Genomic DNA, 27,281 nt, shown 5'->3' with positions numbered 1-27,281 from the left:
GTAAATCTCCCCAAAGCAGTACAGCAAGGCTCCTCTCCTGCCAACGCGTTTCGACAGGATAACCTGTCTTTTTCAAGGCTTCTCGTATGTATTAGTTGATGGTTGCGTGTATTATTTTTCGCACACTGTATATACAGTACGTCTCTACATTGAAAGCATAATGTATGTTATGGTGTGCATATCGGAACGGTCGGCGTAATTTTTTATTCGCATACATATTGTTAATGCAAGATGGATTGATAAAGTTATTATTAAAAAACCTCGCTTTTAGACCAATCAGCAACCACCCAAAGTTATATATGTACCTGCAATTAATAACTGCGCCATTGCCAATATGTTTTCCCCAAGGGCTACCCCCTTCAGCAACATTGAACTGCTGGCGTTGGTCCAAGTAATGGACCAGCGCCTGGGGCCCAGGGGCCCCTATCTTTCAAATGCAGCTAAGCGGCGGGCGTATAACGCTGCCCGCTGCTTAATCTACCGCAGGACCGGCGTCCGCCGAAACCTGGGGTAGGTTCAGCGGCGCTGGTCTGACCTGCAGCGGAGGCAGCCACATCTGCTATGCGCCATTCGGCGCCATATTGCCCGATGTAAGTATATACATTTCAAATCTGTATGCGTATTGTACCATTGAGTTCTATAGTTTTAAAACATGTGCATGAGTATGTGGGTGTATAGGGGGTGTATATGGGGTGTATAAGGGGGTATATGTAACTGAAATGATAATTTGTAAGGTTATGAGCATGCCTAATGTTAAAAAAAATTCCCCCAAATTTATGAAACCAACCCTTTGATTGCAATGCCATCAACATGACCATTTCAGCACGCGCAAGGGCACGCATGGAAGCCCGGGAGGAGGCAGCCCGGGAGGAGGCAGCCCGGGAGGAGGCAGCCCAGGAGGAGCCAGCACGGGAGGAGGCAGCCCAGGAGGAGCCAGCACGGGAGGAGCCAGCCCAAGAGGAGGAAGAGGAGGCAGAGGAAGGGCCGGAGGAGGAAGAGGAGGCGGAGGAAGGGCCGGAGGAGGAAGAGGAGGCAGAGGAAGGGCCCGAGGAGGAAGAGGAGTCAGAGGAGGAAGTTTTGGGGCATGCTGGATCCCACCCCATATCAACCTCCTCATCCACCAGCCACTCCCCTACCTCCTCCCACACCCCTACCCCCACCCCACCCCATTTCCAACCACCCTACACCTCCCCACCACCCACACCCCAACCTCTCCAATCCCCACTCCAAACCAATGCCTCTATCCCAAATCCAATCCCATCCCCCTTGCTCCTGCCCCCCCCCCCCAACCACCGGACACCCAACCAGTGGCGAGCAGGATGTGTCATCTAGCCGTAAGTAAATAATGTGCCTAATGTTTACCTACACATTTCTACACAAAAACAATCACAACAACCACATATGTGTATCCAACATTATCATTAGTTGCAACATATCACTGCAGGTCGACCAAGAGGTGTGGCCTGTCCTTCTCCAGGAACAAGGGTCCCCTTGGTGTTTTTTTTGAGTGTGACCATGGCTCACCCCTTGAATAATTGACATAACAGTACATCCAATGACATATCCGACATTAGTGGTGTTGTAGTTATGTGGGTCCAGGTGTTGTGTAACTCCACTTCCCAGCATGATGTGCAACATTAATTTATAGATTGTTTTGTTAATAGTGTGTGAGGCCATGCAGATGCATGCTTTACAAACATAGCTTTAGGCCTATAATTTGTACAGCAATGTCCAAAATTTTAATTAGTAAGGAGTGCTTAAGCCCCAACAATGTCATTACCCTTAAATAGCACAGCCTAATTGTGAGGTTAGAGGTGAGTCCCCCAACACAAACCTACCAATTGGGATACAGCATACATTCATCCAAGAAGGAGGAATTTATTTAATGTTATGTAATATGTACAGTATGTGTGTGTAAACATATTAATTTTTAGTACTGTGTTTACAGCAGACCCATCTTCAATGTAGTTGAAAAATGTATGTGGCCTTCACACTTAACTCACAAATTCATATTATGTTACAATGCAATAAACATTTGTGTATAATATATATTAATTATAATGTGTTTTTCCCCTTCACTACAGACACTGAACAGCACCAGGAGGAGGTGGCCAATATAATGCGGGAAATATTCCTGACTTTATTTTATTTAAATATTCTTTTTGTACGTCTGGAGGCCCTCATGTAATTTGTTTTTATCCCTCCCTTATTATGTTTGTTAACAATAAAAGTTTTTGTAAAGTTAGAAGTTGCCTGTGTTTTTAATTATAAATATTTGAGAGGGTTTGTAAGGGCAGGTACATACAGATGTGTAATGTAAGTTATATTGGTAATTTGAGGTGAGGGGTAACGAATGATGTGTGAATGTGTGTGTTTTGGGGTGAAATAACACATAGTGAAAAGGCATGATTTTTTTATTGTTTTTAGATTAAAACATCACACATAACATCAGGGTAGGTATACATGTTACAAAATGGGATTAAACTAATTATTGACATAATTTAGTACATACACACAAACAACACCATGACTTTATTTAAATGTAAAAGCAATGTGGGGACACATAGATAGTGATTAAATATTATTAATTTATTATATATTAATATATTATTAGGCTGTTCATTAAGGTAGACAATTGAGTTAATCTAAAACAATAATTGATTAACAATTAGAATTTCATTTAATTGGCTTAATCATAATTAAAGGCTAGATTAGCAGGGCCATATATGTGAAGGGTATGCCAGCGTGCACGGACGTACGCTCACTCTCACGATCGGTGACATACGCTGAGTTTTCCATTGAAAACAATAGAGACCCGTCCGTGCACGGTGGCGTACGCTCAGATAGCCGCAAGAAGTCGGTGGGAAGACGGACGAGAGATGTCCGTAAACGGCGGCGTACGCTCTGTTGTACGCCAGTTGTCGGAGTCTAAGGGGTGATCTGTCCGTGTACGTTGGCGTACGCTCAATTGTACTACACTCCCCTTTGTCAGTGTTTGTGCCCGTACGTATGCGGCTGTTTTGTGGGTGGACTTTCGCTCAACGGCCGCGTACGGCAAACGTACGCTGATACGGAACGTACGTACGCACGGCTGCCTTAACCAGAATAGGGTCCTATGTAACTATGTAACTCCGGGACTAGGTCAGTGTTACTTTCCTCTGACATCTCCGGGACTAGGTCAGTGTTACTTTCATCCGACATCTCCGGGACTAGGTCAGTGTTACTATCCTCCGACATCTCCGGGACTAGGTTAGTGTTACTATCCTCCGACATCTCCAGGACTAGGTCAGTGTTACTATCCTCCGACATCTCCGGGACTAGGCTAGGTCAGTGTGACCTAGTCCTGGAGATGTCGAATGAAAGTAAGTGTTACTTTCCACCAACAACTCCGGGACTAGGTCAGTGTTACTATCCTCCGACATCTCCGGGACTAGGTCAGTGTTACTAGCCTCCAACATCTCCGGGACTAGGTTAGGTCAGTGTTACTTTCATCCGACAACTTCATCTTTGCAGGGGATGGCGATGGCGTCGCCATCGCCATCCCCTGCCCCGCCGCCATCTGTTTGCCGGAAGGGGACGCGCGCGCACGAGGTGCGCGCGCGTCCCCTTCCGACGGTGCTGCCCTCGGTCGCCCGGTGCCCACACCGGTCGACCGCACCCCCCGTAGCCTCCTCGGGTCCCCCCCCGCCCCTCGAGCGGGAGGCGGACAGTAATGCGTCCGCCTCGCCGCCCCGATACTGTGACCCCCACGCACGCGCGTCACAGTCAGATAGCGGCGCCGTGTTGCTGGCGATCCACCAGCAGCATGCTGCTGGCGGATCGCCAGCAAAGACAAGGAATGATTCATCTGTAGGTCAATGTTACTTTCCTCCTACATCTCCGGGACTAGGTTAGTGTTACTTTCATCTGACAACTCAAGGACTAGGTCAGTGTTACTTTCCACCAACAACTCAGGGACTAGGTTCGTGGTGCTATCCTCAGACATCTCTTGGACTAGGTCAGAGTTACGTTTATCCGACATCTCCGGTACTAGGTCAGTGTTAAGGTGCCCATACACTAGTAAAGGCCCCCATACACTATGCGATTTTGGGACGATTTCATCCGATTTCGGCACTTTGTGCCGATAATCGGATGAAATCGGCTTAAAATCGTAGGTATGTGACATTTGATCCGATCCGATGCGCGGTCCCGTGCGCATCGGACCGGATCAGGGAGGTCGGACGGTCTGTACATACGATCACGTCCGACCTCCCTGTATGCATATGCCTGCCACCTGACAGGCATATGCATACAGACACCAGGGGAGTAGTGGGGGCGGCCAGCGGCAGCGGTGGTGGGGGCGGCCAGCGGCAGCGGTGGTGGGGGCGGCCAGCGGCGGTGGGGACGGGCAGCGTGTGCGGTGAGCGCAGTGTACTTACACATAGCAGCAGCGGCGGGGACGGGACGCGCAGTGGCGGCTATTATATTTTTAAAATACTTGTCAAATGACCGGCCGCTCTCTGATTGGCCGGAGAGCTCTCAGCCAATCAGAGAGCGGCCGGTCATTTGACAAGTATTTAAAAAATATAATAGCCGCCACTGCGCGTCCCGTCCCCGCCGCTGCTGCTATGTGTAAGTACACTGCGCTCACCGCAAACGCCGCCCGTCCCCGCTGCCGCTGACCGCCCCCCCCACCGCCGCCGCTGCCCGCCCCCACTACCGCCGCTGGCCGCCCCCACCACCGCTGCCCGTCCCCACTACTGCCGCTGCCCGCCCCCACTACTGCTCACCGCCCTGCAGCTCCCCGGGGTTTTTTTTACATGGGATAAATCGCATGCGATTTATCCCATGTAAAAATGGCACATCAAGTGCCAAATTGTATGTGAGCCTCCCGGGGAGCTGCCGGGCGGCTCGCAGGTAAATTGGGTCCGATTTGTCCCTAGGACAAGTCGGCCTAATGTATGGGGGCCTTAAGATCTATCTTCAGATCTGGCTGGTTGGAACAAAAACATGGTTATGGATGAGTAACAGTTTGTCAGTTTTCCAGCATTTCCAAGCAAATGGTCAACTGTCATTTGCTCTCATCCATAACCATATTTTTGTTCCAACCAGACAGATCTGCAGATAAATCTGCATGTGTATGGCCACCTTTACTTTCCTCTGACATCTCTGGGACTAGGTCAGTGTTATTTTCCTCCAACATCTCCGGGACTAGGTTAGGTCAGTGTTACTTTCCTTCAATAACTCCAGGACTACAGTAGGTCAGTGATACTTTCCTCTGACATCCCAGGGACTAGGCTAGTGTTTCCTTCCTACGACATCCCAGGGACTAGGTCAGTGTTATTTTCCTCCAACAACTCCAGGACTAGGTCAGTGATACTTTCCTCTGATATCCCAGGGACTAGGTCAGTGTTACTTTCCTCCGACATCCCCAGGACTAGGCCAGTGTTACCTTCCTCTGACATCCTCAGGACTAGGCCAGTGTTACCTTCCTCTGACATCCCCAGGACTAGGCCAGTGTTACTTTCCTCTGATATCCCCGGACTAGGCCAGTGTTACCTCCCTCTGACATCCCCAGGACTAGGCCAGTGTTACCTTCCTCTGACACCTCCAGGACTAGGTCAGGGATATTTTCCTCTGACAACTATGAGACTAGGTCAGTGATACTTTCCACCAACATCTCTGGTACTAGGTCAGTGTTACTTTCATCCGACATCCCCAGGACTAGGTCAGGGATATTTTCCTCTGACATCCCAGGGACTTGGTCAGTGTTACTTGCCTCCGACATTCCAGGGACTAGGTCAGTGTTACTTTCCTCTGACATCCCCAGGGCCAGTGTTACCTTCCTCCGACATATCCAGTACTAGGCCAGTGATAATTTCCTCCAACAACTCCAGGACTAGGTCAGTGTTACTTTCCTCCGACATCCCAGGGACTAGATCAGTGTTACTTTCCTCCAACAACTCCAGCACTAAGTCAGTGTTACTTACCTCCGATATGCCAAGGACTAGGTCAGTGTTACTTTCCTCCGACATCCCCAGGGCTAGGCCAGTGTTTCTTTCCTCTGACATCCCCAGGACTAGGCCAGTGTTAGCGTCCTCCGACATCCCCAGGATTAGGCCAGTCTTACCTTCCTCCGACATCCCCAGGGACTAGGTCAGTGTTACCTTCCTCCGACATCCCAGGGACTAGGTCAGTGTTACTTTCCAATGACATCTCTAGGACTAGGTCAGTGTTACTTTCCTTTGACATCTCTGGGACTAGGTCAGTAATACTTTCCTTTGACATCTCCAGGTCTAGGTCATTGGTACTTTCCTCTATCATCTCCGGGACTAGGTCTGTGATACTTCCCGCTGACGTCTCCAGGACTAGGTCGGTTTTACTTTCCTCCGACATCCCCAGGACTAGGCCAGTGTTACCTTCCTTGGACATCCCAGGGACTAGGTCAGTGATACTTTCCTCTGACAACTCCGGACTAGGTCAGTGTTACTTTCCTCCAACATCTCCGGGACTAGGTCAGTGTTACTTTCTGCTTACATCTCCGGGACTAGGTTAGAAATACTTTCCTTTGAGATCTCCAGGATTAGGTCAGTGATACTTTCCTCCAACATCCCAGGGACTAGATCAGTGTTACTTGCCTCCGACATCCCAGGGACTAGGTCAGTGTTACTTTCCTCTGACATCTCTGGGACTAGGTCAGTGTTACTTTCCTTTGACATCTCTGGGACTATGTCAATAATACTTTCCTTTGACATCTCCAGGTCTAGGTCATTGGTACTTTCCTCCATCATTTCCGGGACTAGGTCAGTGATACTTTCCGCTGACGTCTCCAGGACTAGGTCGGTGTCACTTTCCTCCAACAGCTCCAGGACTAGGTCAGTGATACTTTCCTCCGACATCCCCAGGACTAGGCCAGTGTTACCTTCCTCCGATATCCCAGGGACTAGGTCAGTGTTACTTTCCTCCAACAACTCCAGGACTTGGTCAGTGTTACCTTCCTTCGACATCCCAGGGACTAGGTCAGTGATACTTTCCTCTGACATCCCCGGGACTAGGTCAGTGACACTTTCCACCAACATCTCTGGGACTAGATCAGTGTTGCTATATTCCGACATCTCCCGGACTAGGTCAGTGATACTTTCCTCCAACAACTCCAGGGCTAGGTCAGTGATACATTCCTCTGACATCTCCGGGACTGGGTGAGTGATACCATTACTGTGTTATGAATGACTGAGTATTACTTTCCTAAGCGTGGCATACGTTTCTATAGCCTTTTGATACACAGGGATTATCACTCACACCACAGATATCTCTTACCACTCCAGCTCCTCTCCTTGCAGTCTCCAATTCCTGGAAGAAGTTTTCCAGCTCTGTACCTTCAATGTACCCATTACCTGAAGGAGAGAAGAGAGAACATGGCAGGTCAGGGCTCCCAGCTAGCTAGTATCCAGGACACAATAGTACAATACACAGTAACACAATATAACCTGTTATAATATGCTATTAATGGGGTTCCACAAATCGCTAACAATGTCGAACGGGGGTGCACATGGTGAAACGGCTGGTGTCCCCTGTGCTGCACATGCTACTATTCCACCCATTTCCTCCTCTCTATGCCCTAATATTACTGGTAATAGCAATAGCTAGTGGTGTAATAATCACAGATGCATTGCCAGATTAGCAATGGAGGGGCGGCAGAGCCAGGCCTCTGTATAAAAATAGTCCCACCATCATGACAGCAGGATGCAGGCTGGTGGCAGGGATATAATAGGTGAAGGGCACAGGGCCGGTGCAAGGCACCGGAGCGCCCCAGGCGAGTCGGGCTGGGGGCGCCCCGGTGCCGGGGGGGGGGGGGGGGTGGGTGGGTGGGTGGTGTGTGTGAGGTGGTACCTGTCCTACCGGCGCTGTCTATTTCAATCTGGCGGCGGAGGCAGCGGGGGTCCCTGCAGTCTATTAAAAATCACGAGCGCTATCCGCCGGGCTATGCGGAAGCGCTTCTAGTGTGAAAACTCTGGCAGCACGCTGATTGGCTGAGATCAGCGTGCGCCGTGCTGCCAGAGTTTTCACACTAGAAGCGCTTCCGCATAGCCCGGCGGATAGCGCTCGTGATTTTTAATAGACTGCAGGGACCCCCGCTGCCTCCGCCGCCAGATTGAAATAGACAGCGCCGGTAGGACAGGTACCCGGGCGGCATTTTCCGCCCTCCAGTGGCCGGCGCCCTAGGCAAATGCCTAGGTTTGCCTAGTGGTGGCGCCGGCCCTGGAAGGGCATGAGGGCTTGAAACAAGGGTATAATACTGGAGGAAGATCATGTCAAACAAATCTTATTGACTTTTTTGACTGGGTGACTAAAGTAATGGATCAAGGTGGGGCTGTAGATGTAGCTTATCTAGACTTTAGTAAAGCTTTTGACACTGTCCCACATCGCAGACTGTTAAATAAACTTGAAAGCTTGGGATTGGATTCTAAGATAGTTGAGTGGATAAGAGCGTGGTTGCAGGACAGAAAACAGAGAGTTGTAGTAAACGGAGTACAGTCAAAGGAGGGAAAGGTTACAAGTGGAGTACCCCAGGGATCTGTACTTGGACCGGTGCTTTTTAATATCTTTATTGGTGATATTGCAAATGGAATTGAGGGTAAAATGTGCCTTTTTGCAGATGACACAAAGGTATGCAACAGGGTAGACACACAAGGAGGGGTAAAACAAATGATTGAGGATCTAGGTAGATTAGAGAAATGGTCAAGAGAATGGCAACTACAGTTTAATGCCAAAAAATGCAGAATCATGCACTTGGGTCTCAGAAATCCAAAGGCTAAATATAGTATAAATGGCACTATAATGGAAACTACTGAGGAAGAGAGGGATCTAGGTGTCACTATTTCAGCGGACTTAAAAGCAGGTAGGCAATGTAACAAAGCAATGAAGAAGGCAAGTCAGATGCTTGGTTGCATAGGGAGAGGTATCAGCAGTAGAAAGAAAGAAGTAATGCCACTGTATAGGTCATTGGTACGACCTCACCTAGAGTATTGTGTTCAGTTCTGGAGGCCATATCTCCAGAAGGATATAAATACATTAGAGACTGTACAAAGAAGAGCAACTAAAATGGTGCATGGCCTACATCACAAAACGTACCAGGAAAGACTAAAAGATCTTAATATGTATACTTTAGAGCAGAGAAGGAAAAGGGGGGACATGATAGAAACTTTCAAATATATCAAGGGTTTTAACAAGGTACAGGTGGGAGACATTCTTCACAGGAAGAGGAGCAACAGAACAGAACAAACCAAATCATGGAAATAAAATGCACTGAAACTGGAGGGAGGAAGATTCAGGGGAAATGTGAGGAAGAATTACTTCACAGAAAGAGTAGTAGATAAGTGGAATAGCCTACCATCAGAGGTGGTAGATGCAAATACAGTAGTACAATTTAAACATGCTTGGGATAAGCATATTGATATCCTTACAAAAAAATAAGGATCAAATATGGTTTGAGATAACATGTTTAAAAAAAGGGGCAGACTAAATGGGCCAAGTGGTTCTTATCTGCCGTCAAATTCTATGTTTCTATGTTCTATGTTTCTATAATATGGTACAGGCAGAGCTATTTTTCAGTAGGAACCAGCAGGAACTCAGTTCCTGAACCTCTAATTAAATATGACATCATCAGGAACTGAAAATGTACTTTTCATAAGATAAGTTTTATTTTAAAGTCACCTGTAAGTGCCTTTGTTTCTTAATACAATATATACCATCAGCACGGGTGTCTGTAAATGGCTGGACTTCTCCTTTTTTTCAACTTGCCAGAGGGACGAGGCAGGGATGCCCTCTTTCCCCTGTTCTGTTCGCCTTGGCAATCGAGCCCCTGGCCTGTATGATGAGGCAAAATCCAGGATTTACCGGATTTAAGATTGGAGATCGAACTGACACAGTATCACTCTACGCAGACGATCTGTTAATATTCATGAACCATTATGCAGCGTCTCTCCCCCTAGTCTTGAATTTGATTAAAGAGTTTGGAGATTTCTCGGGATTTAGAATTAACTGGGCAAAATCAATAATCTTTCCAGTAGGGGCTCCAGCTAATTATGTACAATCTCCCCCCTCCCCTTACAATGGGCCGTAACGTTTAAATATTTGGGGGTTTATATATCCCGTGATCCTAAAGAGTTTGTCCAACTGAACATTCAACCGCTGTTTCAGTGGTTGTGGAAAAAAATAAAATCATGGAGTAAACTACCATTAATACCATCAGGCAGAGTAAATCTGGTCAAGATGACAATTCTCCCTAAATTTTTGTACCTTATTCAACAATCCCCGATATATCTTCCGAAATCATTATTCAGGAAATGTAATAGTATTATATCTTCATTTATTTGGAATGGTACCCGCCGGAAGATCCAGCTTAATAACTTAATAAGAGATAGGGTCGATGGTGGTATGGGACTTCCAGACCTTAGAAGATACTATATCGCCTCTCAATTAACACAATTAAAAACATGGTTAAGAGGAGAAGAAGATGGTAGTGATATGGTTAAGGCACTGGTCGCTGCTTCTACTCCAGGTATTACCCCCTTCCATAGGATTCTGCAGGGACGCAATTTCCCTGCGGATCCTCCTTTGGTTTCCCAAGCTATGAAAGTCTGGAGGGAAACAAACCAAATCATGGAAATAAAATTTATAGATAAGGAACATCTGATAGAAGACTTGCTCACTCCTAGGGAGGTTAAAGCATTACAGATTAAGGAAGCCTGGTATCCATTCTTGGTAACCAGTTTGATTCAAATTTATGGCCCTCAGTGGAGTAAGTTCATCCCAGTTGCCCGGCAAGATAAATATTGGTGCCCCCCCTCCATGCATGTATGTACAGTATGTATGGATATTATGTTTAGAATAAAGAGTGTGTGACATCTTTGGTCCTGCTGGGAGGGGAAGTCAGCCACAGAAGCGATATCAACGGCTTTCAATAAACTGATTCAAACTCACAGCGGAGAAGAGGTGCCCCCATGGGAGCAGGAGCCCGGCGGCAGATGACTCCATTGCCTCCCAGAGTTCTGCCTCTGATGGCCCTACAGGGCTGAAATCTTTTTTACAGCTGAAGGAGGAGTTTAAAGTGTAGGGGAAAGAAAAGAGTGTCTTTTTTGTTGGCGCACAGAGGTAAGTTGAAAAGATATTAAAATTATGAATCTTTAATGAAATTTGTTAAAAAACTGTCTCATTTGTGAATTATGAGAAAATTATGTGCAAATAAACATACAAATATGTGTCACAATATAAAAACGGCAGTGTCCTTTTTGTCTTCTCTGTTGTGGTTTGTATGAAGGTTTTTGTCTTGAGATTAGACTGGTATTTATTGGGAAATTCTATGTGAGGTATTTATTGTGCATTCATTTCTGGAGGGATGGTCAAGACAGTCTTTTAACTTTTTGTGAGAACCTTAATATTAATGACTTTTCTATCCATTTAAGTTTTAACACTAGTTTGTCAGAAATTTCATTTTTAGACTTAACTATATATGTTGAAAACAATCAAATTAATACCAAAACCTTCAGAAAGCCAACTGATTCTAATGGATACATTGAAACAACCAGCCAACATCACAAAAATTGGCTGAACGGTATTCCATTCGGACAGTTCACTAGAATTAAAAGGAATTGTTCCGATATGTTGGTCTGTGAACAACAAATTAATGAAGTAAAAGAAAGATTGGAGGTAAAAGGCTACTCCACAGAGGTTCTCACAAAGGCTAAAAACAAAATTGAAGCCATTGAGAGAAATGATCTATTAACTGTAAAAGAACCCAAGAATGAGACGAACAATAAATACCAGTGGGCATTTATATCACAATATAACAACATCCATTTTAAAATTGAAAATATTTTTAATAAAAACTGGCATTTGATTAAACAGGATCCCATTTTGGGACATTTAATCCCCTCTAAACCTGTTTTTATTTACCGAAAGGCCCAGTCATTGAAAAACCATCTGGTGAAAAGTACCATCGATAACACCACGCGACAGAGTATCCGTACAAAAGGATTCCATCGTTGTGGCGACTGCCTTATGTGTAAATCTGTAAAAAATCCCCATCGTAAGATATCTGAATTGAAAGTTAAAGATAAAAAAATACCTGATAAATGAATTCATAACATGTCACTCCAAGAATGTTATATATTTATTAGAGTGTTCTTGTAATTTATTTTATGTTGGTAAAACCAGTCGCCATTTAAAAGTGCGTTTAGCAGAACACATATATAACATTAGAAAGGGTCTAGCTACGCACAATCTTTCTAATCATTTTAAAATTCACCATAAATCCAAGGAATGCTTTTTAATCAATTTCTGTGGGATTCAAATGATAACCCCTAGATGGCGTACAAGAGACATTGAAAAAAGACTGTCTCAGACAGAGATGAGATGGATCCACCGTCTTGACACTCTCGGTCCAGGGGGGTTAAACGGTGAGTTCGAACTTAAGCATTTCTTGTCTTAATAACGACCATCCCTCCGTTTTTAGATATTGACTGTATCATCATTTTTATTCATGTATAAACATTATATACCTCACTTTGTATTTTAAATAATGTATTTTATTCTGTTGATTTAATATACCTATTATGCATGATGTTAATGCGGATTCCTAACGGTGATGTTATATTTCTGACAAGATTGCGTTATCCCGATGTTGGAACGCATAATTAACAGCCTTGGAACGCACAGCCATCTTTAAATTACATCACAAGCAAAAGACGCTACATGTTATTGATGTGCGCACCATCACCTAGCATGGTGGATCGCATTTCCGGCCATTTGACACGCACGGCCATACTGTTTCCGCTGGGAACGCGGAAACAAGTGCAGCTTAGCACAGGTATTTAAAGCGTCTGTATGAGAAGGTTAAGCACGCTATTGAAAAAGGATCAGGTAGATCCGAAACACGTTTAGCGTTATCTTAACCCCTTGTTTTTGTTGGACTCTGGACCGGGGACTCGTTATATTGGACATCCAGTGAGAAGGACTATTGCCAGATCTAGACTGGATTGCCCAGCTGCTGTGACTGTTCCAATTCCTGTATTGCCCCGGGTTGAGGAGATCCATGCCTTTTTATTCTTCCCCATTGTAAGTGTACCCCACATTAAAATTGTTATTCATTGACAGTCTGCACTATCTGTCTCTCTTTTCAATTTTGGGTACCGTGTATGGAGGAGGAATATCTTTGGAATTATCCATCTACCACCTATGGAAACACAACAATAGTGGTATAACTTTGTGACATTCATATAAAACACTGGCTTGGTGTTTTTATTCTGTGGGAACCACTTAAGCGCTGGAGAACAGTCTCTCATATTGTATGCATTCATTTAAACTGAAAAGTTTGTGCAATGTATTCTGATACATGCAATATCCCTTCAATTTGCTACAGTTTCTTTAAACTGTTACTGTTTATATGTGGACTTAATTGCCACTGGGGAGCATGGTATCAGTAAATGTTTTTAAATTGAGTACAGTGTTACCACTTGTAATACTTTATTACTTCAATTTTGTGGCTAGGAAAATAGTTAGAAGTATTTTCTGGCTTTATGTCACTGCAGGTGACAGTTTTTTACTTCAATATTGTACTCATTTACAAATGCACGTAATATTCCTCACACAAGAGTAAATGTTTCCCATTAAATGGATAAAGTGAATTGCGGTACCCTATTCCTTATTATTTTATATTTTGATATGAATAATAATAAAATGCTTCTAATTAGCTGTGCGATCTGCGTTGGTTTATTGGTATGTTATTTGTTCCATACGTGTTTTTGACATATTTATCCTGATGACCATACCATGTACTTTATCTTGTAGCTTTTAATTCAAGTATGACTGATTATCTACACGGTGTATCTCAAATAAACGCCTTGATAAAACTGTTAACCGTGAAACGCGCGTCAGCGTCACGGGAGTCTTTGTCCTTATGTGTGTTTGAAAATGATTTAAATGTAATTATTGTGAATTGTGTTGCACCCTAAATATATTTAGAGCGATACTGCGTTCGCGGCTAAGACCGCGAGTGTCACAGCACATAGAATCAGTAATCAATTTGCAAACTGCACGGCATATACTATAGCATTGTATTTCTGTGTGCATAGACCAATACGCACACAGCACACAGCATAGAGCAGAAGCGGCCGCAAATAGGACCGCAAGCGTGTTTGCAACTGATAGATAGTTGCTGGGCACTTGGTGCGGACGCGCCGTCTGAGATTAGAACAGACGAGCGTGCATACAACATATAAAGTAGAACATAAGTGGGTCTTTTTTCACACTTAAAAACAAGGAGTGATGGTAGGGCACATTTAAGGTTTTGAAAGGAGGGACGTATACCCAGTATTAAAAACCACGTGCACTGACAAATTGTCCCCTGCTGCATATATCCTCCTGAATCACTTCTTGTCTCAAATAATCTATTTGATACAACCTGTAAAAACGCCACTTATGCACTAAATAATATCCTGATGAAAATCTACACTAAACTGATTACATACATATATGGTGTGATTGACACACCATAAATAACCATCTATAATTAAATTGACATCCACACAATAAAGTGCATCATATAGCACTATAAAGCGGCCGCAAGGAGAACCGCGAGTGTGATTATAACTGAGAGATAAATGCCCGGCATCTGCTGTAGACACGCTGTCTGAGTCTGGAACAGACGAGCGTACATACAACAAACAAAGCAGAACACAAGCAATTCTCAGTTACATCTGAACATTTAATAAGGAGTGACGGCAGTGCACTGATTAATATCCCAAAAAAAAGGGACACATATCCAGCATTGAAAATCACGTGCACTGGGGCGTGGCCTGGACGCGCACGAGTGAGGACGTGCAATAACGGAGCTCCGGGGATAAGGGGCTCAAAACATCTAAATTGCCCCTGCACAGCACTCCCCGAGCCTGAGAGCACACGCATAAAGGGCGGAGGTACCACCCGACCCAACTGCGAACGTGCTGCGAGGCCTGGGACCGGAGATATCCTGTTCTGCAGGCGGCGGCCTACACAGTACCAGAAGCCGCGGCCTAAATTTGTGGAGGCGGCCGCCGGCGGAGCTCCGGGACACCGCGAAGCGCTGGAACAGGCCGCTAGACGCTGGGACAGCAGCGCTCCCATCCAGTGAGTACAGAGTGCCCCTGCACACCCCCCAGAACCTACCCCCTGGCCTGGCACAGAGAAAAATCCAAGTTAGGGAGATAAAAGTGCATCTCTCTCTCTCCTGCTGGGCAGCGGCGGCCATCTTGGTGCAGGCACCCAGGAGATTCAAAAGCAGCATATCTTACCTGCTCTTACTGCTGGACCCCCCACACAGGACTCCCTGGGCAAAACATACCCTAGCAGACCCTGCTTCCCGACCAGCACACCTGCTCCCCCTCCCAGATCGGGCAACGGCGGCCATCTTGGTGCAGGCACCCAGGGGACTCAATACCAGCATACATCACCTACTCATATTGTCGGGAGCTCCACACAAGATCCCCTGGACAAAACACTCCCCAACAGCCCCTGCTTTCTGACCTCAAATACCGGCTACGCAGCTCGCGCTATATGTTGCTGTGTCAGTTACACCTCTCATACATCAGGGCCTCGATGCCTATCTGCATGCCCGCCTGAGCACTCCCGGGGACCCGCCGGGGCCATGATTGTCCCTCAAGAGTGATCTGTCTTCAGTCTCCGCTTGGCTAATCCCCACAAGATGAACACTCTATAGCCGTGCTAGCCACAACCCTTGACCTTGTAGCCTTCAGTTGATGATGTCTCAAAAAAGCAAGAAGGCCGCTCAGGCAGCAGGGAATTTCTTCGGCTCCAAATCCAAATCCACCCTAAGCACGTCGCAACTTTCAGACTCCCCCACCCGCCCTGACGCAACGGACGCAGTCATAGACCCACAGATCCGAGCGGTTATGACGGGGCTTCTGGAGGGCGTGCAAAATGCATTCAAACAAGAACTCGCCAAAGCCGTTTCAGAATTCCGTTCAGATCTTACTGCCCTGGGCAACAGAACTGACACCCTAGAGACAAAGGTGGACGACATGTGCCGGTCCCAGGGGCGTATGGATAAGGAACTCGCCAGGCTCCATGATGAGTTGGAGGCCCTCAAAGAACGCCAGGAAGACCAAGAAAATCGGTCCCGACGTAACAACCTACGCATCCGCAACATCGCGGAATCTGTCATGGGACCCACCCTACCGTCCCTTCTCAAAGACCTGTTCCAAAAAATCCTTCCATCCTTAACAGATGTAGACTGCCTACTGGACCGGGCACACAGAGCCCTTCGGCCAAAACCTCCTACTTCCCAACCCCCAAGAGATGTCATCGTTCGCTTCCATTACTATCAGACGAAAGAGAGAATTCTTGCTGCCACCCGAGACACCCCTACCATACTATTCCAGGGGATGCAACTACAACTCTTTCAAGATCTGGCCCCATCAACTATCCAGAAACGGAGAGACCTACAACCGATCACGAGAATTCTCCGTCAGCACAATGTCCGATACAGATGGGGCTATCCCTTCATGCTTCTGGTATCAGCCAACAATTCAACGCATAACATCAAGAACCTGGCTCAAGGTCAAGAACTGCTGTCCAAACTGAATCTCACCCCGAACCCGCTAGAAGAAGCTGAGGCGAGCAACTCCTCCCCAAGACCCCAGCGACAGTCTCCTCCCCCACCAGAATGGACGAAAGTTGCCCATAGACGAGCAGAGAACAGCGAACCGAATTGAACTGACTGTGCTGATAACACCGCTTTCAGGCTCACGAAGCCGACCCGTCATGGGTGAGATCTATCCTTACTGTTGTTTAATTCAATGCTTTTCTTTTTCAGTATTGATATAAGTTTTACAGACGTTCATCTATATACAAAGACTGACTTTATATGTATAAGTTACCTGAGAACGGGACGTGATTGGCCCGGGCGGTCCTAGGCTCAGGACTGCCATTCTCTTGTTGTTCCACCACCCCCCATACTCCCTTACATAAAAGTTCACCATGTATGTTGAATTGTACTTTGATATAGCGGCCCCTGATTGGGACCCTTCTTTTCAGGGACTTTGCCCCTTTGGGCTCTCTAATTCCCCTTTCTTTCGAACTCTCCTTCTTGCTCTCTTGCCCATTCTCTCTGTGTCTTTCCCCCCCTCCCGCCTCTCCCCCCCTGCCCTCCCCTTTCCCCTGGGGTGGCCTCCACCCTCTGACGGGCTCATCTTTGTAGAACACCAACATACTTAACAATGGCCCTTAAATTTCTATCCATAAATGTTAATGGATTGAACTCCCCTAGAAAACGAACGACTCTCCTGGGAGCTTGCAGAAGGGAGAAAGCATCTGTTGTTTTTCTGCAAGAAACACACCTTACAGGTAACCACTCTCAGCTAAGGGGTCGTTCCTTCTCTAACACCTTTTTTGCATCAGCGGATTGCAAAAAACGTGGAGTCGCCATTTTATTACGCAATGATGTACCCTTTACCCTGATTAAAACAATAACTGACCCAGAAGGCAGGTTCCTCATCCTCATAGGAAACATCAGGTCGTTGACGGTGACCTTGGTCTCACTCTATGCCCCCAATCAGGATCAATCCCAGTTTTTTGATACCTTCTTTAAAAGATTGAACAAGGTAGCTCAAGGCCACATCATTATTGGAGGGGATTTCAATACCGTCATAGACCCATTGCTAGACAAAACCCACTCCTTCTCCCGCACCCAAACAGCTGAGGTCACCAGGTCCACACGCACCCTCACTGCCGCTTTGAAACACTATGGGTTACGTGACTCCTGGCGACTATCGCACCCACACACTAAAGATTTCACCCACTTCTCAGCCCCCCACCAACAGTACTCCAGAATTGACATGCTCCTCATTTCCTCCTCTCTTATACCACAGGCTAGAGAAGCAGGTATAGTACCGTTCTCTTGGACAGATCATGCAGGTACCCACTTCGAGCTTACCCTTTACGACCGCCCCCCAGGCGCACATAGATGGAGACTAGACGATTCCTTATTAACCCACCCCTCCTCCCTGAAGGAGGTCAAATTAGCCATCACCAATTACTTTAAAGAAAACTCCACTCCAGAGACCCCTGTGGGCATTGTCTGGGAGGCCCATAAAGCGACGATCAGAGGCGTGATAATATCTAAGGTGTCTTCCATTCGGAAGAAATGGGCCTCACAGATACAAGTGTTAGAACTACAGCTGACTACTTTACTGGACCAACACAAAAGCACCCCTTCCCCCGACCTTTTGTCCCAGATTGAAGCCGTTAGGGGCCAATTAAACACACTCCTGTCCCAACGAGCGGCTAATATCCTCGTAAAACTTAGGCAACGTTTTTATGATAAAGCGGATAAAATCGACTCGCTATTAGCTAATAAACTTAGGCGTCAGCAGGCTGCCAGGATGATTGAAAAGATACACTCCACAACATTAGGAACTCATACATATGACCCCAAGGAAATAGCAAAGGAATTCCGAATTTTTTATGATTCCCTCTACAATTTGAAGACCCCCCCCTCCACACGCACCCCCGACCGAGACGAGCTACCCACGTATCTTACAGACACCCCCCTCCCGTCCCTGTCAGAGGTGCAACTCGAATCCCTGAATGGGAAAATAACGGAAGAAGAAGTTATCACTGCAATTCGCTCTATGCGATCTCACGCGGCCCCAGGCCCGGACGGCTTTACGGCCACTTACTACAAACGCTTTGCAAAAGAACTATCCCCACATCTCGCGACCCTATTTAATAACATACTTGAAGGCGCGTCCTTTCCCCTTGAGACAACCCTGGCGGATATAGTGGTGATCCCCAAAGCGGGCAAAGACCCATCTAACTGCGCGAACTATAGACCGATCTCGCTGCTAAACGTTGACTTAAAACTTTATGCAAAAGTTCTAGCCGGGCGCTTGGCGATGTTACTCCCATCCCTCGTCCATCCAGACCAAGTAGGCTTCATTCCCGGACGCCAGGCATCGGATAACACGAGACGGGCGATTGATCTCATCCATGTCATCCAAAAACAGAAAAATCCCGCCCTGCTGCTATCCCTAGACGCAGAAAAGGCATTCGACCGTATATCGTGGTCGTTTGCCTTCGCAGTTTTGGAAAGGGTGGGCATCAAGGGACCCTTCTTAGAGGGGATCAAAGCCCTATACCGCACACCGACCGCCCGGGTTGTAGTCAACGGGACAAGCTCCGACCGCTTTAATATAACCAACGGCACCCGACAGGGATGCCCCCTATCCCCACTGATCTTCGCCCTTGTTATGGAGCCTTTGGCGGCAAGGATACGCAATAACCCAACCATACACGGCATTAAAATTGGCTCCTCAGAGCACAAAATAGCACTATATGCAGATGACGTACTTTTGACCCTCTCTGACCCAAAGAATTCCGTCCCCTCCCTACTATCCGAAATACAACAATATTCCCAACATTCAGGTTACAAAATAAACGTACAGAAAACTGAGGTCCTCGACTTCCATGTTCCTGGACCCCTGAAAACGGACTTAGTGACCCTATTACCATGCAACTGGAACAAAAAAAAGGTCAAATACCTAGGCATATATCTAACTCACCATTATCACCAACTTTTTCAGGCTAACTTCCCAAGGCTGTTGGACTCAATAAAAACAGACCTCTCTACCTGGTCCTCTTATTTCATCTCGTGGATAGGCAGAATAAATTCAATTAAAATGAACATTCTCCCGCGCCTGCTTTACCTCTTTCAGACCCTCCCTATATACATTCCCCCCTACGTATTCAAAACATTACAATATCAAGCATCCCAATTTATATGGGACAAAAAGCGCCCACGCATACGACTAAAATTACTGCAAAAACCCTCCTGCCGGGGTGGACTGGGGATCCCAGATTTCAGGCGATACTATTACGCCTCGAGCCTGTCCCAGTCGGTGCAGTGGTGCAACCCATGGGGTACATGTAAGGTCTGGGTGAACATTGAATCCGAGGACATAGGTCTGTCCACAATGTCGTCCCTTCTCTGGCTACCTAGACCGAAACGCCCACGCTCAGTTGTCTCACACCCGGTAATTTCTCGTGCCCTTGTGGTTTGGGATAGAGTGAATAAAACGCACAATTTAGCCCCGCTCCCTTCCCCACTGATACCACTCTGTCATAACCCGGTTTTCCCTCCCGGCTTGGGTCGTTCCACCCTGTCCAACTGGTTGAAAGAGGGCATCTTCTACTTAAACGATATAACAGATACCACAACTTTTCCTCAGTTCTCTGATATTCGGGGGGGCTCGGCGATTCCCAACACAGATTTCTTTCGCTACCTTCAGGTCCGCCACTTCCACTCTAAAATCCTATCCACCCTAACAGCCAGGCCTCTGACGTCATTCGAATACATCTGTTGGAAACGCAATACATCTAGGGGACTAATTTCTGCGATCTACTCCTTGTTGGACACTCACACTTCCTCGTCTAGGGCCCAACACGAACTAGCTTGGGAAAGAGACCTTGGCTCATCCCTGGACGATGAGGACTGGGAGGAAATACGCGACAACGCGGCCTCTAGCTCGATCTGTGTTAAAATCAAAGAAAACACATACAAAAACTTTTATATCGCTGGTATTACGTTCCCTCTAGACTACATAAGATGTTCCCTGATGTGTCCGACAGATGTTGGCGAGGGTGCCCTGCGGAAGGTAACTTTCTCCATATTTGGTGGACTTGCCCGAAAATTGCTGGAGTGTGGAGGGAAGTGGTGGACCTGCTGACAACCCTGCTGGGAGTGGCTGTGCCAGCCGACCCTAAGTATTTTTTACTCCCACTAAAACCCCCGGTACTTAACTCACACCAACACAAGTTATTAAGACATATCTCCTCGGCTGTAACTTGTCAAATCGCAGCCGATTGGAGGAAACCCACTGTGGCCCCTCTGCAGGCAATGCTCTCACGGATATGGTATGTCTACAAGATGGAGTTTATCACTGCTAACATACGTCACTCACTCAAATCTTTTCACAAGGTTTGGTCCCCATGGCTGTCCCAACAGAACTCGTCACCCCCATTCGATCCCCCATGATGGAGACCGCCCCACACCCCTCCACCCTCCCTATCCCCACCTCAGCTCCCCCCCAGACTCTCCCTTCTTCTCCCCCTTCTTTTCTTCTTCTTTTACGGACGTTCTCCCCACCTACAAAAAGCTACTGCGGGGTCTTCATAAGAATACCACGCAATAATATATAGAGACGTGGAGACCTCCCGTTCTGCTAGAAACTTTCCGCTTCTTCTCTCTTTCTCTCTTCACTCAGTGCTCTGTTCTCTACTTATTGTTCTTTCTTCTCTATAGTCTGACTATATTGTAAAATTTGGCAAATTGTGATACTTGATATCTAGATAATCTTGTATAACAGCTGGACTGTGATCATCTCTGTACCATCACCTTTGCCTAATAAAAAACGTTATTTAAAAAAAAAAAGAAAATCACGTGCACTGATAAGCTGTCTCCCGCTGAGCATATATCTCTGAATCATTTTCTGATGTAAACATTTATTTGAGATACACCGTGTAGATAATCAGTCATACTTGAATTAAAAGCTACAAGATAAAGTACATGGTATGGTCATCAGGATAAATATGTCAAAAACACGTATGGAACAAATAGCATACCAATAAACCAACGCAGATCGCACAGCTAATGAGAAGCATTTGATTATTATTCATATCAAAATATCAAATAATAAGGAATAGGGTACCGCAATTCACTTTATCCATTTAATGGGAAACATTTACTCTTGTGTGAGGAATATTACGTGCATTTGTTAAATGAGTACAATATTGAAGTAAAAAACTGTCACCTGCAGTGACATAAAGCCAGAAAATACTTCTAACTATTTTCCTAGCCACAAAATTGAAGTAATAAAGTATTACAAGTGGTAACACTGTACTCAATTTTAAAACATTTACTGATACCATGCTCCCCAGTGGCAATTAAGTCCACATATAAACAGTAACAGTTTAAAGAAACTGTAGCAAATTGAAGGTATATTGCATGTATCAGAATACATTGCACAAACTTTTCAGTTTAAATGAATGCACAATAAATACCTCACATAGAATTTTCCAATAAATACCAGTCTAATCTCAAGACAAAAACCTTCATACAAACCACAACAGAGAAGACAAAAAGGACACTGCCGTTTTTATATTGTGACACATATTTGTATGTTTATTTGCACATAATTTTCTCATATTTCACAAATGAGACAGTTTTTTAACAAATTTCATTAAAGATTCATAATTTTAATATCTTTTCAACTTACCTCTGTGCGCCAACAAAAAAGACACTCTTTTCTTTCCCCTCCACTTGGTATTTCCTAGTGTCTATGGCTGCACCCCCTGTGAGATCCATATTCTGAATTGTCTCAATTGGGGCCATATCGGGTGCTGTAGCACCAGCCTGTGCAGATTATTTTCCCCTCCTGTCTTTCCCCTGAATAAAAAGGAGGAGTTTAACCTGCCTAGGACGTAACTGTTTCGATATTTACAGTTAAGGAGTGCATTGAATACATATTTTCCTAATCTCCCCCCAACATTCAGGGAGTCCCCGATTAAAATAATTGTGAATTCCACTGACAGGAAAAAAGCAGTCTCAAAGATATATAAAGTTTTGGGGAAATCAAAGTACAATGATGGGTTAATGACTCTATGGGGGAAATGGGAAGAGGATGCTGGGATACTAAGTGACGAGGAATGGACTGTGGCGAAGTCCTCGGTGGTTACTGATACAAATTCTCTTCGTGTCCAGCAGACTCAACTCTTTATCCTACACAGAACATATACAGATGGCGCCGGGCTTGTCTTTGCTGGGGATGGCGGAGGACTTGCCACCCGCCATCCCCCGCCCCGCGCCATCTGTATGTCGGAAGGGGACGCGCGTGCACGAGGTGCACGCGCGTCCCGTTCCGACGGTGCTTTTGCCCGGGTCCCCGCCGGCTTCCCCGGGTCCCCGCCGGTCCACACCGCCCCCCCGCAGCCCCCCGCAGCCCTGCCCGTCTCCCTGAAGCTGGAGACGGGCAGGACTGCACCCGCCGCGCCGCCTCGCCGCCCGGCTATTGAGACGCACGAGCGTCTCATTCAGCCAGAGCGCCAGATTGCTGGCGGATCGCCAGGGACACGGTCCTGGCGCTCCGCCAGCAATAATAAGGCCAGCTCCATCTGTATGTCTGCCACGAAATTAGTGAAATTTGCAGGGAGAACCTCGTCTAACTTCCCTAAATGTATTTTCTTCCCCGGTACATTCATTCACCTACTTTGGAAGTGTAGATTGGTCGCTGATTTTTGGAACCAAGTTATACAAGCTATAGTAGCTACGGGAATACCTAGGGAGATCCTTTCTTTTAAGTGTTGTATTCTGGGCATTGTTGGAGGTAGAAGCCCAGTAAATGAAAGAATCTATATAAACAGCTTATGCTCTATAGCGAAGGTGATAATCGGCAGGACTTGGATGTCGAATAAAGCCCCAGATTTAAATAGCTGGAAGTCACTGGTCAATTACATTATTAAACACGAAAAACACGTATATATCTCTCATAACACGTTAAGTAAATTTCACCAAATTTAGCACCTCTGGTTAATATCCGCTTTTTATCCGGATAATAATCACCACTAAGTAGATATCAACCGAACTCACCTTTTATATGTTATAGATATCGCTAGAACACGGATTAGTTTAATGAACACAACGATGGCAAATTATCACTAAATGTTCACCACTATAGATCACAATACATCACATAATATATTTAAAACTGCTATTGAGGTTGAGATCATCTGAGAGAAAAACGCAAAATCTAATGGACCAATATTATAGGTCTACTTGATCTACACCCCGTTGAAACACCCTGTAGGAAATCTAAACGGGGCAGTTAGTTTGTTAAGCCTTGCAGATTCCCTGAACCACCGAGACAAGGCTAGCTAGAATTAGAGTCGGGACAGCCGGATAAATAAAAGTGGTCCAGGCTCCCCACCATATCCAGATCGCGGAGGAGATAAATATTATTAACCATTAAGTATAATGGGGAAAAAATTGGATGTACCTATGTATGTTGTTGTTTTTGTTGTTATTGTAGTGAATGTTAAATGTCAGTATTTTATATGTTTTTTTTTGTAAAATCAAATAAATAATTGAAGTTAAAAAAAAAAAAATACAATATATACATTTATCTCTCCCTCCCTCTCTCAATTATATGGTTTTTTTTGTATTTATTTCATTGATCCACCCCCAGACCTGGAGTTTCTGAACCTATTTTTCCAGAAAGAATAGTACTGGGTACAGGGTTTTCAGACCTGGGACAGGGTAAGAGGTATTAATGGGGAATAAGAGGGTGAGGGGAGCGCAGGTTGGGGACAGGGATATAACAGGATATAAGTGGGTGAGAGGCATGCACGCAGGGAAGGGTGAGGGGGGTGCATACACAGCACAACTGGCAGGTACATTGGGCAGGTTATTATGGGCTTGGCTGCTCTGTGCTGTTGTTTATTCTGTAATATCCAGAAGAATAAGATTTCCCTGGAGGGAGAATCTCTGGTGACTTCTCTTTTTCCTCAGGGACCGGATGCCTTTTTACAAACCTGTTACTGCAAATAAACAGGTAAACACCAGCTTGGGGGGCTCTACAAGCAGGAAGCAGCTGCAAGAGAGGTGATTGGGGCTGGTGGGAAGGACCGCTGTAGTGGCAGGGACAGGCTAGGGAAGTAATACGTAAATATAACACTGGCTTCAGTGCTCTCATAAACACAACGCCTGACCACCCACAGATCCCCTGTGTACCACCAAATCATTTGCAAACCAACGTCATGCCGCCAGCTCACCGGCACACAACCAGACCCACAGGCAGGCCACCTGTATGCCACTAGACTACAAGCAGACCACATGTATGCAGCTAGACCACATGCAGCCCACATGTTTGCAGCTAGACCACACGCAGACCACCTGTATGCAGCTAGACGACATGCAGACCACCTGTAAGCAGCTAAACCACATGCAGACCATCAACATGATGCCAGACTGTATGCCACCGCACCAGACCAACATGCAGACCACCTGTATACCACCAGACCCCATGCAGCCCACTGTATGCTGCCAGACCACCTGTATACCAGCATCCCACACGCACACAATGTCTGACCAATGATCCTAATATTGAGTATGGTGGCGGATAACAGCAGCAGCCGGTGGGCAGCATTGGCATAAATTCCCAGTGGTGGCTAAAGCAACCAGCACTGGTCTGAATCACCCTATTAGTATCTTTCTTACCATATTACGTAGTGCTGTACAGTGAGGCATCAGGATACATGCAGAGACATTCTGGTACTATGCCAGAAGCACACTGCAGGCTCTGGGATTAGGGGCTGCACCACTGCCTGGCGCCTGTACCCCCCCTCCATAATTATTACATAGTGTGCGAGTGTCTGACCCGCCCCCGCCACATTGCTTTCATCTCTCCCCACACCTTTACCACCATCTTCTGACCCATCCCGAACCCCACACCCACAGCTCGTCTACCTACCTCACCTGTACTCTCCCACATCACCTATCATTCACCCATTCTACAGATTCTCTCCTCCTCTATAGACTGTAATCTCCCAGCACTCATCTTGTACCGTCCCTCTCAGATACCAGTGACTCTCTCATGCTTACTCCTGTCCATCCATGGAACTTACTCCACCATCCATGGATCCTGTGCTTGGCAGACATATGCCAAGCAGAAGCAACTAGCACAGGGATCAGGTCCCATGACCTCTGACCACAGGGCCATTCTTTTCCCAGGGATTCTGGGCCATGGTTTTCCATCTGGCCCAGGTTCCTGGAATTTAAACTGTGCCCTGCTGAATAGGGAGGAAATACTGGCTGAGCGTAAGGATGCCTACATCACATGGACGAATGACAAATGTTATTTTGACTGTATGTCTGACTGGTGGGAATATGTCAAATCTAGCATTCACAGTGTCTTTCAAGTCAAAGGGCATATCCAGGCATGCTACTGTAAGAGGAACCTCAAAAAATGCAGCGTGAGCTCCAGTCCCTGGTGGACCTCCAGCAGTACGGCTGGGACGTGAAGGACGACCTAGACCAGACCAAAAACAGCCTAAAAAGGCACTTTGGAATGGAAAACGATGCATATGGAATCCTCCTCAAAGTTTTAGAATCTGGAGAAGGGTGGGAAATGTTCTTCTTTCTTTTTCAGGAAACTCTACTCTGGCTATATGCCCCTGACCGAGCTGCAAGATGAGAATGGCATCCCCAGACAGGGGAAGGAGGGCGTGATGAAAGTCTTCTATGACTACTACAGCAAACTCTACTCCCCTTAGACTACAGACAACAATGAGGTGGATAAGTTCCTGTCAGGTACCACTAACCCTATTGATCCTGCAGGTAGATGAGCCATGAACGCTTCATTAGCGTTGGGGAGATGCTCTCTGCCACTAAATCTTTTAGGCAAAGCACGGCCCCGGGCAGTGATAGTCTCCCAGCAGAGCTTTATGTTGCCCTGTGGGACCTCATTGGCCCGGACCTGATGTACCTTGACATTCACAGCTTGGTGTTGGCGAATGGCTGGAAGACTGATCCCTTTCCGGTATTGTCCAGGGTCAGACAAGGCTGCCCTCTTTCACTTCTTCTTGTTGTTTGTGTTATAGAGCTCTTTGCTGTATCCATCAGGCAAAATCCAGAGATCAGAGGCTATGCTCTTCGGAAAGTGGAACCTGTCGTCCTCTGCTTCATTCCCATTTGACGTTAATCCAGACCTTATCAAAATCCTGGGTGTCTGGTTCAGTGGAGATGGAGCTGCCCTGATGTACTAGGATGAAAGATTGATGACAATGCATCAAAAACTTGGACTGTGGAGTCTCAGAGACCTTAAAATAAGAAAACCCTTGTGCTGTGGAATGAGATTCTTCCAGTTCTTCAGTACCCCGCACAGGCCTGGCCACAATTTGCAAGGCCATCACATGGGCCATTTTCCACTTTATCTGGGGCTCCAAAATGGACAGAGTGAAGCAGATTGTTATGTACAAAGATCGACTCAAAGGCGGCAAAGGCATTCCAGACATTCCAACTATGCTGAGAGCCTTCTTTGCATGTAACTGTATCCGCAGAACTTTAATTGACACTTGTACCCGCTCTGCGGGGAACTCCATGTCCTGCTTCTTCCTCCTACCAATGTGGAGAACCCTTAAGTGGGACAGCTCCATCCCTTAAAACTGGACTACTCCATAATTCTGGGCCTTATTCT

The 27,281-nt window shown here is 46.2% G+C and overlaps 1 protein-coding gene across 3 annotated transcripts in view; it reads right to left on the bottom strand.

The window, feature by feature from the left end:
- CALB2 (calbindin 2) overlaps positions 1 to 27,281 on the bottom strand; it is a 234,397-nt gene that overhangs the window by 174,485 nt on the left and 32,631 nt on the right. For all 3 annotated transcript variants that reach the window (XM_083164866.1, XM_083164867.1, XM_083164865.1), the window contains exon 2: positions 7,297 to 7,373. In XM_083164866.1, coding sequence (XP_083020992.1) covers positions 7,297 to 7,373 — 77 coding nt within the window. The remainder of the gene's footprint in view (positions 1 to 7,296; positions 7,374 to 27,281) is intronic.

The sequence above is a fragment of the Crinia signifera genome, chromosome 11, assembly GCF_055691185.1.
Source record: "Crinia signifera chromosome 11, ASM5569118v1, whole genome shotgun sequence".
Taxonomy (NCBI): Eukaryota; Metazoa; Chordata; class Amphibia; order Anura; family Myobatrachidae; genus Crinia; species Crinia signifera.
Note: the sequence above shows the minus strand (reverse complement) of the source record. Positions and strands in the feature narration are given on the sequence as shown.